Below are 19,920 nucleotides of genomic sequence, written 5' to 3'. Positions count from 1 at the left end.
GGAAGGAGATACATATTTCATAATTACTCAAATAACTAAGATTGACTATATATTTTTTTAAAAAGCTGTCTATATATAAAAAGATATTACCGTATCATAAGCAACAAAAAATTCATTTTATTTACCATAGGTTTACACTTAAAACAGCTTAATTTGTATAAATTATTTCACAAAAATCAGTACTGAAAATGACAAATTGTTTCTCATTTTTCACTATTTGTAGTCATTTTTATTACACAGTATATGATAATAATTTTTGGACTAGCATTACAAGTTTTATACAAACCTATGATATTTCCCAGTGCCCACACTGCCTGCTCACAGACATTTTGATGGGGTGAATGTAGAAGCCTCAGGAAAAGTGGCACAGCATCTAAAGGAGGAAAATGTAAGTTACATTTAAGTTTAAAAATAGTTTTAGAGCTCAATTTCAATAATATTGATTAAAAAAAGGGGGGGGGGGGACTAAAGATACTATGCTCTAAACCAAAAATCAATCTGTTTTTGCTGAAACCTAAGAAGAAAGAAAGCTATCAAAAATATATTTGGGGTGCCTGGGGTGGCTCAGTTGGGTAAGCATCTGACTTCAGCTCAGGTCATGATCTCACAGTTCATGAGTTTGAAGCCCATGCTAGGCTCCATCTGACAGTGCAAAGCCTGCTTGGGATTCTGTCTCTCCCTCTCTCTTTCTGCTCCTCCTTGATTTCAGCTTTCTTTCTCTCTCAAAATAAATACACTTAAAAAAATTAATATATATATATATTTTAAAAATGTATTTATTAAATGTTTTTTTTTACTAGGGTAAGAATAATGGAAAAATTTTAACTAGCAGACCACTTAATTCACCATCAAAATGGCAGTTTCAACATACAAATATCGTAACAAGTTGGCAAATTTTCATTCATAATTAAACCTGGATAAAATTCCAAATTAAAAATCAATCCTTATAAACAAACAGATAAATAAATTCCTTACAGATTAAGCATTATTCTCAAATTTGGAGGAATAAAAAGGACTCCAGTTGTTGAAATAACTTTTGAATGTGGAAATGTGAAATAACAGGAGGGTGCAGTTCAATACAGTGGCATAGTAAGATCCTGACCTCACCTTCCACCATGGCACATCAAACCTACAGCTACATATACAACAATGCTCTCTACAGAACTAGCTGAACAGGTCCTCTGTATCAAAAGATAAAAAGATCACACTGAGACAGATAAGAGAGTCAGAGACTTCCGTCCTTACAAAGCCATGCCCTCCCCCCCACTCCTGCCCAACACCGCAATAGGAGGGATTCACAAGTGGGATGGATCTCATAAATATGGAACATACCCCTGAGGAGGGGTTAGAGCCCCAAATCAGGCACCTAAACCCTTGGGACCGACACCAGAGACAAACCCCCGAATCATCTGGCTTTAAAAACCAACAGAGCTTATGTCCAAGAGACCCAAAGGGCTGTAGGAAACCAAGGGTACACTCTTAAAAGAATCTGTTAAAAGACTCACTTGCCCCAGGACCCAGCACAAAAGCAGTAGGTAGAAAAGTACCTAGAGCATATGTAAAGGAGGTTCATTGGCTAAGCTTAAAGCCTAAGGGATGAGGGTCTTATGGAACTTTCTCCAAGGATGGAAGTGCTGGCAGGTGCCATTTTTTATACATACTACCTTGCTAGCAAAACTTGCACCAGCCCTTCACCCCAGCCCTGAGCACTGCTGTAGCCACACCCCACCAAACCCAGTGGGATGGCTCATCCTGGCCTAGCACTCCCCTGTGGACCTGCCAAAGCTGGCAGGAGCACAAAGTCCACATAGGGGATACTCCCTGAATGCCTGGTACTGGTCACTGGGGTGGGGGTGGGGTGTCTTAAATTTTGGGGTTCCATGGAAATGACAATCTGAGACTACTTTTGACAGGCTCCACCCCCACAGCATAGCACAGATTGCTGCCTAAAACATTGTCTTCCTGTGACCATTCCTTCAAGACTGGGAGAGAGAGCCATTTCACCTAATACATAAAAAACACACACAGAAAGTCAAGTCAAGTAAGTAAACTGAAGAACAGAGCCAAATAAAACCCCAGAAAAAAGCTTTACTGAAATGAAGATAATTTACCTGATAACGAGTTCAAAAACATGGTCATAAAGATGCTCCCCAATCTTGAGAGAAGAATGGATGAATATAGAATAAATTTCAACAAAACAGAAAATACGAGGAAGTACCAAACAAAAGTCACAGAGCTGAACACAATAACTGAAGTGAAAGATACAAGAGAGGCATTCAACAGCAGGTTAAGATAAAGCAGAAGAAAGGATCAATGATCTGGAAGACAGGGCAATGGAATGCACCCCAACAGAGCAGCAAGAGAAAAAAGAAATTTTAGAAAGTGAAGACAGCTAAGGGACCTACAGGATAACATCAAGTGGAACACATTCCCATAATGGGCTCTCAGGAGAAGTGAGAAAGAAAGGTACAGAAAATTAATCTGAAGAAATAATGACTAAAAATTTTCCTAACTTGGAGAAGCAAACAGTATCCAGATCAGGGACGCCCAAAAAGTTCCAAATAAAATGAACTCAGAAAAAGCCACACCAAGACACATTATAATTAAAATGTCAAGAGTTAAAGATAAAAAGAGTAAATTAAGGAAGCAACAGAAAAACTTAATGCGTATATGACAAGCCCCATAAGGTTATCAGTAGATTTTTCAGGATATGGTTTACAGGACAGAGGCATGATATATTCAAAGTGCTGAAAGGAAAAAATTCCCAACCAAGAATACTCTACCCAGTAAAGTTATTATTAATTGAAGGAGACAAACAGTTTTCCAGACAAGCAAAAACTAAGGAATTCACTACTACTAAACCAGCCTTACAAGAAATGTTGAAGAGACGTCTTTAAGCTGAAAGGATAGGACATTAACTTGTAACAAGAAAAAATATGAGAGGAAAAATAATCAGTAGACAAAGGAAATATATGGTAAAGGTAGTAGACTAATTACTTCCAAAGCTAGCATGAAGATTAAAAAATAAAAGTAGCAAAAATAACTGTAATTACACCCATCAGTTAAAGGGACATACAAAATAACAAGATATAAAATGTGAGGCAGGGGGTAAAAATGGAGTTTTGGAATGTGTTCAGACTTAACCTGCTATCAACTTAAAATACTCTGGTATATGGAAAAGCTATATATGTAAGCCCTACGGTAACTGCAAAGCAGAAACCGGTAGTAGATACACAAAAGATAATGAGAATGGAATTTAAACATAACATTCAAGAAAAGGCATCAAACCACAAGGGACGAGAGCAAGAGAAGAAAGGAACAGAGAACAACAAAACAGCCAGAAAACAATTAACAAAATGTCAGTAAGTACACATACTTATCTATAATTATTTTAAATGTAAGTGGATTAAATTCTCCAATCAACAGACACAGAATGTCTGGGGCGCCTGGGTGGCTCAGCTGGTTAAGCGTCTGCTTTCAGCTCAAGTCATGATCTCAGAGTTTGTGGGTTCGAGCCCCACACTGGGCTCTCTGCTGTCAGCGCAGAGCCCACTTCGGATCCTCTGTTCCCTCTCTCTCTGACCCTCCCCTGTTCACATGCATGCATGCTCTCTCTCTCTCCCCACCTCTCAAAAAAGAAATAAACATTAAAAATAAAAAGACACTGAATGTCTGAATGGATAGGAAATAACTCTCATCCATATGTTGCCTACTAGAGACTCACCTCAAATGTAAGGATACACACAGACTAAAAGTTAAGGGATAGAATAAAAGGGTTTCATGCAAATGGAAACCAAAAGAAACATGGGGTGGCTATCCCATGTGTATCAGCTATGTGTATCAGACAAAATAGACTTCAAAACAAAGACTGCAATAAAAGACAAAGAAGGGCATTACATAATGCTAACAGGGTCAATCCAGCAAGAAAATACAATGTTTGTAAGTCTTTATGAATCCAATATAGGAGCACCTAAATATATAAAGCAAATATTGACAGATGTAAAGGGAGGAACTGACAGCAATAAATAGTGGGGAGGCTTTCATACCCCACTTACATCACTGGATAGACCATTCAGATAGAAAATCCGTAAGAAAACATTAGCATTAAACAACACATTAGACCAGAATGACTTCACATATATATACACAAACATTGCATTCAAAAGTTATAGAACACACATTCTTTTCAAGTGCACATGGAACATTCTCCAGGACAGATCACATGTTAAGCCACAAAAGAAACCTCATGAAATTTAAGACCAAAAACACATCAAACATCTTTTTAGAACACAGTGGTATGAAAATAAAAATCACAAAACTGGAAAAATTATAAATATGTGGTGATTAAACAACAAGCTACTGAACAATCAATGGGTCATGGAAGAAATCAAAGGAAAAATTTAAAAATATCTTGAGACAAACAAAAATGAAAGTACAACATGCTAAAGTTTATGGGATGCAACAAGAGCAGTTCTAAACCTGAAGCTCACAGTGATACAGAAGGACTACCTCAAGAAACAAGAAAAATCTCAAATAATCTACCTTTACTAAAAGAACTAGGAAAAGAGGAACAAGGCTCAAAGTTAGTAGAAAAACGGAAATAATAAAGATCAGAGCAGAAATAAATGAAATACAGACTAAACAGATAATAGAAAAGATCAATGAAACTAAGAGCTGATTTTCTGAGAAGATAAACAAAAACTGGTGAACCTTTAGCTAGACTAAGGAAAAAAGAGGGTCCAAATAAATAAAATCATAAATTAAAGTTGGGAAGTTACAACTGTTATCAAGGAAAATTAAAAGATCATAAGAGACTTCTATGAACAATTACATGCCAATAAACTGGACAACCTAAAAGAAATGAATAAATTCCTATACATTTACCATCTTCCAAGACAGAAATGGAAAATCTAAATAGACCAATTGCTAGAAGCGCAATTGAATCAGTAATCAAAAATCTCTCAATAAAAAGTCCAGCACCAGACAGCTTCACTGTTGAATTCTACCATTCAAAGATTTAACACCTATCCTTCTCAAACACTTCCTAGAAAGTGAAGAGCAGGGAACCCTTCCAATCAGTTGAGGCCAGCATTACTCTGATACCAAATTCAGACAAGGACATCACAAATAAAGAGTATTATAGGCCAAAATTTTTGATGAATACAGATGCAAACACCCTGAATGAAGTCCTAGCAAACCAAATTCAACAATACATTTAAAAAATCGTTAAATTTCAGGGATGCAAGGATGGTTTAACATCTGCAAGTCAATTATGATATACCACATTAACAAAATGAAGGATAAAAATCATATGATCATTTCAACAGATGTAGAAAAAGCATTTGACAAAATTCAACATCCATTTATGATAAAAATTCTCAACAAAGTGGGTACAGAGGAAATGTACCCCAACATAATAAAGGTCTCATATGATAAGCCCATAGTTAGTATCATACTCAAAGGTGAAAAGCTAAAAACTTTTCCTCTAAGATCAGGACTAAGACAAGGATGTCTACTCTCACCAATTTTATTCAAAACAGTATTCAAAGTTCTAGTCAGAGCAAATAGAAAAAGAAAGAAAATGCATCCAAACTGGAAGGAAGGAAAACTGCCATTATTTGCAGATGACATAATGATACATATAGGAAACCATAAAGACTCCATAAAAAAATACTACTAGAATAAATGAGTTTGGTAAAGTTGCAGGATGCAGAGTCAATATAGAAAAATCTACAGCATATTTATATGCTACAAACTATTAGAAAAATTAAGAAAACAACTCCATTTACAATTTCATCAAAAAGAGGAAAATACCTAGGAATAAATTTAACCAAGGAGGTGAAAGACCTATGCAAAAAACTACAAGACACTGATGAAAGAAACAGATGAAACAAATAAAAACAAATAAATGGAACAATATTCCATGCTCCTATCAAAATCCCAATGGCAGTTTTCACAAAAATAGAACAAACAATCCTAAATTTGTACGGAATCACAAAAGATTCTGAATGGCCAAAGCAATCTTGAGAAAGAAGAATCAAACTGGAGGCCTCACGCTCCTTGATTCAAACTATATTACAAAGCTACATTAATCAAAACAGTATGGTACCTATGTTGGCATAAAAACAGGGATGTAGATCAACAGAAAAGAAATAAACCCATGTACATATAATCAATTAATTTACAGCAAAGGAGGCAAGAAAAGACATTGGGGAAAGGACAGTTTCTTCAATAAACGGCGTTGAGGTAACTGGATGGCCAAATGCATTAAGAATGAAACTAAACCAGAATGTTATACCATATACAAAAATGAACTCAAATGGATTAAAGACTTGAATATAAGACCAGAAACTGTAAAAATTTCTACTAGAAAACACTGGTGGTAAGCTTCTTGACATCATTCTTGACAGTATTTTTTTGAACCTGACTTCACATGCAATTAGCAACAAAAGCAAAAGTAAATGCAACTACATCAAACTAAAAGCTTCTGTACAGCCAAGGAGACTATCAACAAAATAAAAAGGCAACCCCCTGAATGAGAGTATATTTGCAAATCATGTATCTGGTAAGTGGTTAACATCCAAAATATATAAAGAATACCAACCCCCTCCCCCAAAATTTGATTACAAAATGGGAATAGAACCTGAATAGACATCTTGCTAAGGAAGGCATACACATGGCCCACAGACATGAAAAGATGCTCAACATCACGAACCATCAGGCAAAAGCAAATCAAAACCATAAGGAGGTATCACCTCACACTGGTCAGAACAGCTAATCAAAAACACAAGCAATAACAAGTGTTGGACAGGATGCTGAGAAAAGAGAGCCCTGGTGCACTGCTGGTGGGCATGTAAATTGGTGCAGCCACTATGGAAAACAGTGTAGAGGCTAATGAAGAAACTAAAAACACATGATCCAGTAATTCCACTTCTGGGTATTTATCTGAGCAAAATGAAAACAAATTTAAGAAGAGTAGCCAGTATTTTCACCACAAGTATCTTTGCCACAAACACTTTCACCCTATAACTAATTGGCCATAAGGCAATTATGCCATAAAAGAGGGGCATTCATTTAAAAGGACATAATGAGGGGCGCCTAGGTGGCTCAGTTGGTTAAGCATCCGACTTCAGCTCAGGTCATGATCTCGCGGTTCGTGGGTTCAAGCCCCGCGTCAGGCTCTGTACTGACAGCTACGAGCCTGGAGCCTGTTTCGGATTCTGTGTCTCCCTCTCTCTCTCACCCTCCCCTGTTCATGCTCTGTCTCTCTCTGTCTCAAAAATAAATAAACGTTAAAAAAAATTAAAAATAAATAAATAAATAAAAGGACATAATGCAAAATGAAAAATGCATTAATTAAAAAGACTTTATTGCAAAATACAACATTTGAATACATTTAAAATGTGTGTAGATTCATGTAATTCTATGTAAATAACTGATTTTATTTTGCAGAGTAAGCACTTATCCTCAAAGTCTTTCTTTCATAATATACATTTTTTTCCTTATTGATTCATCTCTTCATTTGGCATCACCTTTTCTCATTTTTTCGCTAAAATTTTTTCCTTAAGGGAGGTATTAAGTTTCTAAATACAAGGATGCATGCATATTTGTAACAGTTTTGTATGGCACTGTGAAAGTCTTCTACCTTGTTCTCTGTTCTCAGCATGCTGTCACACGTCTGTTGATAGATGTTTCAAAGTTCTAGGAGAAATGTGGGTTCAAAACTCTGTGCCACTGTATACACTATTATGAGGGCTAAGATTAATATAAAAATGGGAGTACCGTGTCAATGGAGAAATGAAAGCAAACTGTCAATTATTTGATGAAACAAACACACTATCAAATCAAACTGTCAACCAGTTATTCTGATACTTTTATGGCAAAACTGCTTTACAGCCAATGCGTTTGTGGGGGAAGTGTTTTCAGCAAAGATACTTACGGTGAAATCGCTTGGAACCTTTGAAGATATATGCACCCCTATGTTCATCACAGCATTATTCACAGTAGCCAAGATATGGAAACAAAGTGTCAAATGATGGATGGATGGATTACAAGATGTGTGTACATGTACACATGTATACACACACATGCGTACACACAGACACAGACACACACACAATGGAATACCACTCAGCCATTAAAAAAAGAAAATAAATAAATAAATCCTTGTCCATTATGATGTCAATGGATCTTGAGGTACTAAGTGAAACAGGTCTGAAAGACCATGTATGATTTCACTTACATGTGGAATCTAAAAAACAAATGAACAAAATAAAACTCATAGATGCAGAGAACAGATTGGTGGTTGAGAGAGGGGAGGGTTTTTTGGGGGTGGGTGAAATAGGAGAAGGGGGCCAAGAGTTACAAACTTCTGGTCATAAAACAAGTCACAGGAATGAAATGAAATGTACAACATGGTAACTGTAGTCAATAATACTGTAATGCATATTATGTAATTTGATATGAAGATGGGGAAACTAGAGTTACTGTGATCACTTCTTGATGTATACATTTTTTTTTTGAGAGCAAGACAGCAAGTGTGACAGGATTGGGCAAAAAAAGAGGGAGAGAGAGAATCCTTAAGCAGGTTCTGCACTGTAAGTGCAGAGGCTAATGTGGGGCTTGAACTCATAAACCTTAAGATCATGACATGAGCCCAAGTTCGGACACTGAAACACTGAGCCACCCAGGCACCCCTTGGTGTATATACATACATTTTGAGTCATTATGTTGTACACCTGAAACTAATTTAATGTTATTTATGTCAATTACACCTCAATTAAAAACAAACTTCACACGTGTCTTTAGACAGGCCAGTGACTCCTGTACCACATAGCCCTTCTGAATCAAAAAGTGGTTCTGTTGCTTTAGAACAAGGATGGGAAACAGAAAAATCTGTATCTAAACAGAGTAATACTGCATTGAACACATGATTCTTCCATTTTTTCTTTCTTCTGATATTACTTTACTTTGAAAAATGCTATTTAAGTACATGTAGATCATGCTTTACTCATAAAAAATCATTCATTCATCTACTATATTTGGTAAAATAAGACAGACTGACAGTGTTAAAACCAATTCTAAGCCTCCTTCTAATCTTGAAAAAGCACTTAGGAAGCAAAATGAGCGACTAAAAGATTATCTTGAGATAATAAAATTTACTAGTCAATTATACAAAATAAAACCAAACATAAAAACCGAAACCCATTTAAACCTCAAATTAAGCCAATTTTATCATGATTTAAGGTAGTATTAATATTCTATGTAATATAAGAACAGAAATGTCTACAAAATAAAATGTTTACTTGGGTAAAACCTCTGTTCCCCTTTAAAATCATGTAGAAATTAGAGTTAAGATTTTAAGAGGCTTAGTTAGACAAGGATCCTGCTTACACACCTGAGATGCATTTTAGAAGTACCTTCTTTAAAATTATTAATTTCTTTGTTTGATAAGAGAATTAAATAGTATTAATGAAAACAATACTCAGGTTATTACTTCCAATAATCTTCCACTTACAACTTTTGGAACATAAAAGAAAAACAATCCTATTAAAATTGCAATGAACAAATTTCAAGCTATTTTTCAACAGGACTACTTTATAAAAGATTTCTCTAAATCGCATGATGAAAATCTCATTAAGAGAGGCCAAGAGGTAGTAAGGCAATGGGAAAAAACACTCGTATTTGTATGAGGTCCTATAAATAAAGTGAAACTACAACAATATAATCGCTACTATACTTAGGAAATGTTGTCAGATTTAGCATCAAATGAATTTTTGGAAATAGAAAATGTCAGTCATTGGAACAACATGATCAAAGTAATATACTTAAGTTGGCCTATTTCAACTACTCCCTTATTGGATAGATATTATTTTATAATATATTCTTTTAACAGAATCGCTATTTTTTTTTACCAACTTCTTTGTTAGAAACCATAATTTTATCCGTCAATCACCAACTTACTGGACTGAACTACTGCTTGAGTTTGTTCAGAGGTTCCAGATGCAATGTTTGTCAGAGCCCATGCAGCTTCAAACTGTAAAGAAGGACTACAAAAAACAAATAATTTTAATTTTAATGAAACAGTAGGGATTTTTACATTGGCCCAAATACACTATCTGCCAACCATTCCTCTCCTCGAGCGTTTTTAAAGTATTAAATATTTTGTTTCAAAAGGTACCTATACATCTAGCCTTTTTTTTTTTTTGTTTAAACTTCCAATGACTATTTACAGTATCTCTTCAGTATAAAAAGCATCCAATTTCCTTGGGCGTCCGTATTTTTAGTAAAAACTCTTTATTAAGATACCTATATATTACTACCCAACAGTTTTCTTAAGTACTTACCGGCCAAGCTACTACTTGTCAATTCTCAAAGCTTAAAAGTTAAATGTATCATTCTCAAGTTCCTCTTTAGCCTTTATGTTCACCTCTTGGTGTAAACACACCTTGCACTGTTTTTCCCTTTGGCTTTTTCAGTTCCATCGTATAGCCCTTTTCTTTAAAGATCAAACTAACTACTAGAAAATCTTGTTTTCTGCAAAAGATAGATTCTAAATTAGTTCTTAAAATAATGTACTTACTTGTCATCTCTTTCAAGACAATGGACTAAAATAGGCAATATTCCAGATTTTATTAAGTCATCGATTGGTGGATTTCGATCACTGGACAAAAGCTTCCTATAAGAGACACACATACCCTTGTGAAATTTAATGACATATAATTAAATTCAAATTCATATTTGACATAGGGATGACACAAATCCTCACTCATTTGAATACCCTGCACAGCAATTTTATAAAAGCTTAATCAGATGATTCCTCTATATAAACCAAGTGATGGCTACTTATTTACTACCCAATAAATGAAAACTCTTTGCTCTAGCCTAAACCATTCCACAAGTTGGCTCCATTTTACCTAACTAATCTCATTCTCTGTAATTCAAAAATAGATCAGTTGTCTGTCCCACCATTTCAATCTCATTTCCAGGCCCTTCACATCCTAGTCCCTACACTTGGAATGCCCTCTTTTCCATCTATTCAAACTCTTATCTATTCAAAGTCCATTTCAAGTTGTATGTTTTCACAGTACCCTCTCTGAATTCCAAGAACATTTACACAGCATATGCTTACATTTGCTATTAAGTATCGCTATTTTTAATACACTTCGCTGCCTTCTCAATTAGGTTCTAAACTTTTTACATAGCAAGAATTATACTAAATGCTTTTCACAGTATTTTCCACAACATGGCACAATTCTTAACACAAAGTAGAAAATAACCCAGTCTTTCTTAATCGAGGTTCTAGATTTAATAAAAGAATTTTACTTCATTTACTTTACTTCATTTTACTTCACTGAGGACATTCTTAAATATTCAGAAATGTCCTTTTTTTCTGAGTGCATAATGTTGCATATAGTATCTACAAAATATGAGATCAGTTTGATGCTACTGTCTTGATCTGTGCTAAGGTACCATCAAGTTTTACCACAGGTGCTTTTACAACATCACTGTAAATTGTTAGCATATTTAAAAAAGGCAAATAAAGTCTTAGTATTTTTGATAAATGAGTTTGATTTTGTATACTCCCCGAAGTTGTCTCAGTATCTCCTAGAGAGTCAAAGACCATCATTTGAGGGATGCCTGGGTGGCTCAGTTGGTTAAGTGCTCAACTCTTGATTTCAGATCAGATTATGATCTCATGGTTCGTGGGATCGAGCCCCCATTGGGGCTGTCAACGTGGAACGTGCTGGGGATTCTCTTCCTCTCTCTCTGCCTCTCTCCTGCTTGCACGCACACACACACACAGGTGTACCCTTTCACTCTCAAAATAAATAAACATTAAACAAACAAACAAAAAACACAAAAAAACAAAGACCCTAATTTGAAAATATCTGCTTTAGGGGCCTTAGGGCTTTAATTATTTTGTAGAACTCCTATTGAGAAGAGTTGCTCCAAAACTATCAAATAATCAACAATGAAAAATGGTGAGCATAATGTATCAATTTTTTCCAGTTCATTTATTTACTTTGGGGAGGGGGGGCAGGGAGGAAGAGACAGAGACAGTGACACAGAATGAGAATTCCAAGCAGGCTCTGCACGGGAGCCCGACACGGGGCTTGAACTCATGAATCATGAGATCATGACCTGAACCGAAATCAAGAGTCAGACACTCAACCGAATGAGCCACCCAGGTACCCCTCAAATTTCATAATCATTCTATCTATAAACATAATTTGCCATTTTGAGATGTGAATACTCCTATGATTTTCTTCCTACATAACCAAGTCCTCTCTACGAAGTTCTTTTACCTGTAGTGGGCAATAGTGTTAATTCTATAATTTTCCTATCTGTTCTAGGGTTTTTAAAATACACAAAAGTAGGAAAACTAATAACCTATTCATTAATACAAAGGTCTCAGAAACAAGTTTTTCTGGTTCCCCTCTTAAAACATAGGAGCATACACCTCTAGACCACAGATTTCACAGCAGAAATATACAAAATAACATAATATTCCTACCTGGAAATCCACTGGGAAACTCTGTAGCCCTCAATCTTTTATCTTTTATTTTTAAAAACTTTACATCCAAGTTAGTTAGCATATAGTGCAACAATGATTTCAGCAGATTTCTTAATGCCCCTTACCCATTTAGCCCATCCCCCTCCCCCCACAACCTCTCCAGTAACCCTCTGTTTATTCTCCATATTTAAGAGTCTCTTATGTTTTATCCCCCTCCCTGTTTTTATATTTTTTGCTTCCCTTCCCTTGTTCATCTGTTTTGTATCTTAAAGTCCTCATATGAGTGAAGTCATAGGATATTTGTCTTTCTCTAATTTCACTTAGCATAACACCCTCTAGTTCCATCCACCTAGTTGCAAATTGTAGCCCTCAATCTTAATGTCTACTTGCCTGTACACTGCTATAGTAAGCTTATAACTCAATTTATTGTTTGATTAAAATAAGGACTGTGAAAAGAATTAGCTACCTGGGCAGGAGATGAAAAACCTGACTTTTTATAAAATTAAACCTATTAATAAAAAGTGAAGTTTTATAAATAATGTTTTTTGGGGTGCCTGTGTGGCTCAGTTGGTTAAGCATTCAACTTTGGCTCAGGTCATGATCTCACGGGTTCATGAGTTCGAGCCCCACGTCAGGCTCTATGCTGACAGCTGAGAACCTGGAGCCTGTTTCATATTCTGTGTCTCCCTCTCTCTCTGCCCCTCCCCAACTTGTGCTCTCTCAAAAATAAATAAAAACATATAAAAGAATTAAAATAAATAATAATGCTTTTCTATTAGTTGCTAGCAATAACCTGTCAAATCAACTCTTTCCTAGCATCTATGTATTCTGCAACTTGAAACTTTATCTGAGTTTAGAAAAAACTGCTATCAATACACTAAACCAGAAAAAAAATTTTTAAGTAAATTTAGTTAGTCTATGGACTGTTCTTTATTGTTTGTCATCAAACTTGAGTCACAGTAGTATTACATAGTGAAAAGTCAAACAGAACTCCTGTGTAAGTTATGAAATTTAAATATGTCCTCAAAATTTAACTTACCTAGCAGCTTGAACTGCACTTAACTGAATTCCTTGGTTATCACTTGAAGCATTCTATAAAAAATTAAAACAATTTTTGATATAGATACACAGTAATTAGAAATACAAATGAAGACACGGGAAAACACTCAACTTACTTGAACAATAGCTTCTAGAGAGGTATTTTGCTGTAAAAAAATTACAGAGAAAACAAAGTTAAAAAGTCACCTTAAAACTCTTTATTTATGTAAAATCTTTCATTTGTAGTTTTATGTTACCAGAATAATGATAACTTACCACTCTATAATCGCCATCTATATCAGAATCTTCACAGATATCTTCATGTGGTACATTCCTTCTCTTTAAGAGATGTTCATCTCTTTTATTCTTAAAAAAACAAAAAAATCAGAAAAAGAACTTTAGTTAAATAAAAAGATAGTTTCATACAAAGGTTATGCAATCCTGTCCTACAAAATGAAACAGGGAGTGCCTTTTAAAAGTAAAACGCAAATGAAAAATTAAACCAAATTGTGAATCAAACACTTAAGCAACACTAATTTGAGACCCAAACCCCAAATACTACATTTTTAATGAACCGTGAACTATATAAAAACAAACTGAAAAACAAAAAATTCTGATTAAAAAAGATAGTGTACAGTTTAAGCCAGAACCAAACATACATATTTATTTAAAAGTACTAAACCATTTTATACATCATCTGGGAGCTTCTCTTTATCACCTAAAAACAAAGTCAAAGCAAAAGGTGGGCAGTTCAAAATCAGACAGAAATCAACAATTCCTTACAAAAATCAAGGGCCACTTAAATTTCACTTAAAATGTGTGGGACAAATTTAAAGATATATATTTCCAACTATAACCCATTTTTCTTTTTTTACAGACATAACTTATTTTAATACTTGAAAAGTTGATGAAATTTGTAAGTAAAATAAGTTCTTTTCAGGGCATATTTACACCTGTAAATAGCAGAATTATTTAGTAAAACTGTATAGTTATGACTTACACTTCATATAAATTATTAAAAATTACAGAAGAAAAACACCACATAAGAATTCATTTATCTCTATTTCTGGATAGTGGACAAGTTGTATCTTGCCAACTTCAATAGCCTAAGTTTAGTCAAAATCCTTCAGTTTTCAAAAGAAAAAGAAATGCTAGGCACTTGAGATTAATATACATTTAGTACCTTCCATATATGCTATAATGTTGTTAGAATTATGCTTGGAAGTACCCAATATTAATCAGACTCACCTTCCTTAATTCAACTACAACTTCATTTCGTTGTCTTCTCATAGTCTACAAGAAATTAAAGAAAAATATGTTTTTAAAAACACCCCAATTTCCATCGCCCAGAGAAAACCACTAGTAACATTTTAACGTACATCCCATAATCTTTTCTTCTAGTCATATATGTACATAGTCACATTTTACTCATAATAAAGATCATAGTATATATATATGATTTTCTATATTAGATATAAAATTTTAAAACTGTAGCATTTATAAAAATACAAAGATACAAAGAATAATAGAACCCATAAGCTCGCCTCCCATATGAACCACAACACTTAAGTAATACATGTACAAGGTTAGTAAACTCAACTGCTTAAAAGGAGGGGTGGGGGGCATCTACCTGTCAATCCAGGTCTTTCTCTAAAGGTAACTAGTGTTAGATTTACTGTGATTCTGACACACTTATCGATTTATTTTGTCTTCACCTTATTTTTGTTTACTTAATTTATAGAGTTTAGAGCCCTTCCATGGTGGTATATACAAATATCTTCTATTATTATTATTATTATTATTATTATTATTATTATTATTATTTGAGAGAGAGAGAGTGCACAAACACATGCATTCACTTGCACAGGGGAGGGGCAAGCAGAGACTCTTAAGCAGGTTCCACACCCAGCACCAAGCCTGAAGTGGAGCTGGATTTTGGATCTCACAACTCTGAGACCATGACCTGAGTGAGTCCAAATCAAAAGTAGGAAGCTTACCCAACTGAGTCACCCAGGCACCTCTCTTTTTCGTTATTTCTAATGACCACATAATTTTTTATCACATACTGTAACTATTTTCTTATTCTTTTAATATGAATTTTTCTCATTTTAAACTTACCTAACACATGGATACATGTTCACTGTAAAACATTCAAACCTTCAGATGAACAACAGAAGTTTATGTTCTTTTTGTATAAGTTCCCCTCATTCTTTCTAGTGACTGCATAGGTCAGGGCATACCAAGTAGAAATAGCAAAATCACAAATACTCAGATGTCTAATAAAGATCTCAAACTTATATCCAAAGCCAAACTTTTGATTTTTAACAAACATACATAACTCTATCTGATCTCACATGGTTCATATAGGGGGTGAGACCATGAATTCTTTTATTCTTTGTACCTTTTTATAAGCCTTATGTTACTGTTTAAAAAATTTATGACATATGCAGTATTATAGATCTGCTGATAATTTCAAAGAGATTTCAGTAAATGTCAACTCTATTCTTCCAGATGCACAGACAAAAACTTTAGAGCAATCCCGGATTCTTCTTCTTCTCTCATGTTACACATTCAATCTGCTAACAAATCCTCTGGTTCAACCTTCAAAACTTATCCAAAACCCAACTACATATCACTATCTTCTCTGCCACTACTCTGGTCCAACTCTCCATTATCCTTCACCTAGATTATTGCAAAAGCCTCTTAACTTGTATCCCTCCTTCTGCTCTTGCTTGCCTTCTCCCCCAGTTCATTCTTATCACAACAACCAAAGCAATCCTCACAGGGAATCTTAATTCTTGAATGCCACAGTCTCCATTGACAGCTGGTGAAATCAATGAACACCTTCCACACGGTGTTTTTAAATACAGGTAAGAAATACATAAGGTTACAAAGAAAAGCAAGTATATTGACATACAGTTGTCAAAAATATTTAAGCATGAAAAAACTAATATATGTACTTCGTTATTACATTAAACAGGTTCTAGCAGTGAGTCCAACAACTAGTATACTTTCAAAGTGATGATAATAAAGATATCCTGCAAAAATGTTTTACTGGTGGTGACAAAAAGTCACAGGTAACTTTAATAACTGCTGCAGTTTACTGGCTACATTATTAAATGAAGGAAACACTGTTAGAAGTTAGAAGTTAGTGAAAAATAAAGATGTAATTTTTTCTAAGTTTCTAGGCCTTCCTGAATTCTACTTATAGACTCCAAGGGAGGAAGGACCCAATAAAAGAACCCCTTTCTAAAAAGTCAGCCAGATCACGGACTTCAAATTGTATTACAAAGCTGCAATCATCAAGACAGTATGGTACTGGCACAAAAACAGACACTCAGATCAATGCAACAGAATAGAGAACCCAGAAATTTACCCACAAGTGTATGGCCAACTAATCTTTGACAAAGCAGGAAAGAATATCCAATGGAATACAGACAGTCTCTTCCACAAGTGGTGCTGGGAAAACTGGACAGCGACATGCAGAAGAATGAACCTGGACCACTTTCTTACACCACACGCAAAAATGAACTCAAAATGGGTGAAAGACCTAAATGTAAGACAGGAAGCCATCAAAATCCTTGGGGAGAAAGCAGGCAAAAACCTTTATGACCTTGGCCACAGCAACTTCTTACTCAACACATCTCCAGAGGCAAGGGAAACAAAAGCAAAAATCAACTATTGAGACCTCATCAAAATAAAAAGCTTCTACACAGCGAAGGAAACAATCAGCAAAACTAAAAGGCAACAAAAAGAATGGGGGAAGATATCTGCAAATGACATATCAGATAGAGTCAGTATCCAAAATCTATAAGGAACTTCTCAAACTCAATACCCAAAAAAAACAAATAATCCAGTGAAGAAATGGGCAAAAGACATGAATAGACACTTCTCCAAAAAAGATATCCAGATGGCCAACTGACACATGAAAAAATGCTCAACATCTCATCATCAGGGAAATACAAATCAAAACCACAATGAGATACCACCTCACACCAATCAGAATGGCTAACATTAACAACTTAGGCAACAACAAATGTTGGTGAGGATGTGGACAAAGAGGATCTCTCTTTTGCACTGCTGGTGGGAATACAAACTGGTACAGCCACCCTGGAAAACAATTTTAAAAAAATTAAAAATACAACTATCCTACGACCCAGCAATGGCATTACTAGGTATTTATCCAAGGGATACAGGTATGCTGTTTTGAAGAGGCACATGCACCCCCATGTTTATAGCAGCACTATCAACAATAGCAAAAGTATGGAAAGAGCCCAAATGTCCATTGATAGATGAATGGATAAAGATGTGGTATACATATACAATGGAGTATTACTCGGCAATCAAAAAGAATGAAATCTTGCCATTTGCAACTACGTGGATGGAACTAGAGGGTATTATGCTAAGCAAAATTAGTCAGAGAAAGACAAATATCATATGACTTCATTCATATGAGGACTTTAAGACACAGAACAGACGAACACGGGGGAAGGGAAGCAAAAATAATATAAAAACAGGGAGGGGGACAAAACTAAGAGACTCTTAAATATGGAGAACAGTGTTACTGGAGAGGTTGTGGGAGGGGGGATGGGTTAAATGGGTAAGGGGCACTAAGGAATCTACTCCTGAAATCACTGTTACACTATATGCTAACTAACTTGGATGTAAATTTAAAAAATAAATTTTTTAAAAATCAAAAAAAAAAAATAAATAAAAAGTCAGCCAGATGATGTGATTTCCCTTTTCAAAACTATCAAAGGCTGTCCAGTTTGGAGTAAAAGCCCAGTCATTAAAATGGCTTAAGTCCTCTCAAATGTCTAACCTTAACTGTTTTTCAATTACCACCTTTCAGACCTCAGGTTCTATCATTTTCTTGATTCACTTTGCTGTATCTGCACTAACTTAACTATTCTCGTAACACACTAGAAATTTTCTCTCTTCAAGGCCTTCACTAATAGACTCTACAGCAACTCCAAAGAATGGACTCCATGGCCAAACTGCTAGGGTTTAATTTTCAGCCACACTACTTACTAGCTCTCAATGCCTCAGTTTTCTCATCTATAAAATGAGGATAGTAAAAATACCTATTGCATAGGATACTATATAAAGATTGAGTAAGTTAATATATGTAAAAGGCTTAAACAGCTCCTGTCACATAGCAATATACGTGTTAGCTATTATTACTGCTACTGTGAATTCCTCAGGCTGTAACGCTGTTCCTTCACTATCTGCAGTGCCCACATTCATGTTTGAATCTCTCAGAAGTCACCTCCATGGTAAGGTCTTCCCCTTCCTAACCATCCAGCAACTCTCCAACTGGGTACTCTCTATTCCTCTTCTATGCCTTATTTTTCTCCATATCATTTATCACATTCTAATATGCTATATATAATTTTACTAATTTTTACCCTCTCCCTACTAGAATATAAATTCCATATATAGGGAATAACATAAGGAATAAATATTCCTTCTCAAAATGTATTGGGTAATCTTATATGTACAGAAATCTTTACCTCAATTTTTGACCAAACCAATTTATTCCATCTCTGTTTAAGTGAGTTTTTGATGATCATTTGAGCTTTGATACAGATATGTATTTAAAAAATAACAAAAGAATCAAACTGGACCACTTTCTTAAACCATCCACAAAAATAAACTCAAAATGGGTTAAAGACCTAAATGTGAGACCTAAAACCATAAAACCCCTAGAAGAAAACACAGGCAGTAATTTCTTTGACATCAACCATAGAAACATTTTACTAGGTACGACCCCTCAGGCAAAGGAAACAAAAGCAAAATTAAACTAGGACTATACCAAAATACAAAGGTTTTGCACAGCAAAGGAAATCATCAACAAAACAAAAAGGCAACCTACTGAATAGAAGATATTGACAAATGACATATCCGATAAGGGGTTAATATCCAAAATATATTTAAAAAAAAGTCTACAACTCAACACCAAAAACGAATAAATAATCCAATTAAAAAATGAGCAAAGGATCTGAATGGCCCTTTTCCCAAAGACATACAGATGGCCAACAGACACATGAAAAGATGCTCAACATCACTAACCATCAGGGAAATGCAAATTAAAACCACAATAAGATATCACTTCACATCTGTCAGAATGGCTAAAATCAAAACCGCAAGAAAGAATAAGTGCTGGCAAAGATGTGGAGAAAAGAGGACCTGTGTGCACTGTTGATGAGAATGTAAATTGGTGCAACCACTGTGGAAACCAGTATGGAGTCTTCTCAAAAACCTAAAAATATCAATACCATACAACCCAGTAATTCTACTACTATTTACCCCCAAAATACAAAAACACTAATTCAAAAGAATCCAAGCACCCCTATGTTTACTGC

At 35.0% G+C, this 19,920-nt stretch overlaps 1 protein-coding gene across 3 annotated transcripts in view; it reads right to left on the bottom strand.

Annotated features, from left to right (window-relative positions):
- The window catches only part of KPNA4 (karyopherin subunit alpha 4), a 67,158-nt gene that overhangs the window by 27,269 nt on the left and 19,969 nt on the right, over nt 1-19,920 (bottom strand). For all 3 annotated transcript variants that reach the window (XM_027061514.2, XM_027061513.2, XM_053221259.1), the window contains 7 exons: nt 14,804-14,848; nt 13,832-13,921; nt 13,693-13,722; nt 13,557-13,609; nt 10,583-10,678; nt 9,964-10,049; nt 287-373 (listed from right to left, as the gene is read on the bottom strand). In XM_027061514.2, coding sequence (XP_026917315.1) covers nt 287-373; nt 9,964-10,049; nt 10,583-10,678; nt 13,557-13,609; nt 13,693-13,722; nt 13,832-13,921; nt 14,804-14,848 — 487 coding nt within the window. The remainder of the gene's footprint in view (nt 1-286; nt 374-9,963; nt 10,050-10,582; nt 10,679-13,556; nt 13,610-13,692; nt 13,723-13,831; nt 13,922-14,803; nt 14,849-19,920) is intronic.

Source organism: Acinonyx jubatus, chromosome C2 (assembly GCF_027475565.1).
Source record: "Acinonyx jubatus isolate Ajub_Pintada_27869175 chromosome C2, VMU_Ajub_asm_v1.0, whole genome shotgun sequence".
NCBI classification, from domain to species: domain Eukaryota; kingdom Metazoa; phylum Chordata; class Mammalia; order Carnivora; family Felidae; genus Acinonyx; species Acinonyx jubatus.
This window is presented reverse-complemented; position numbering and strand designations above follow the sequence as displayed.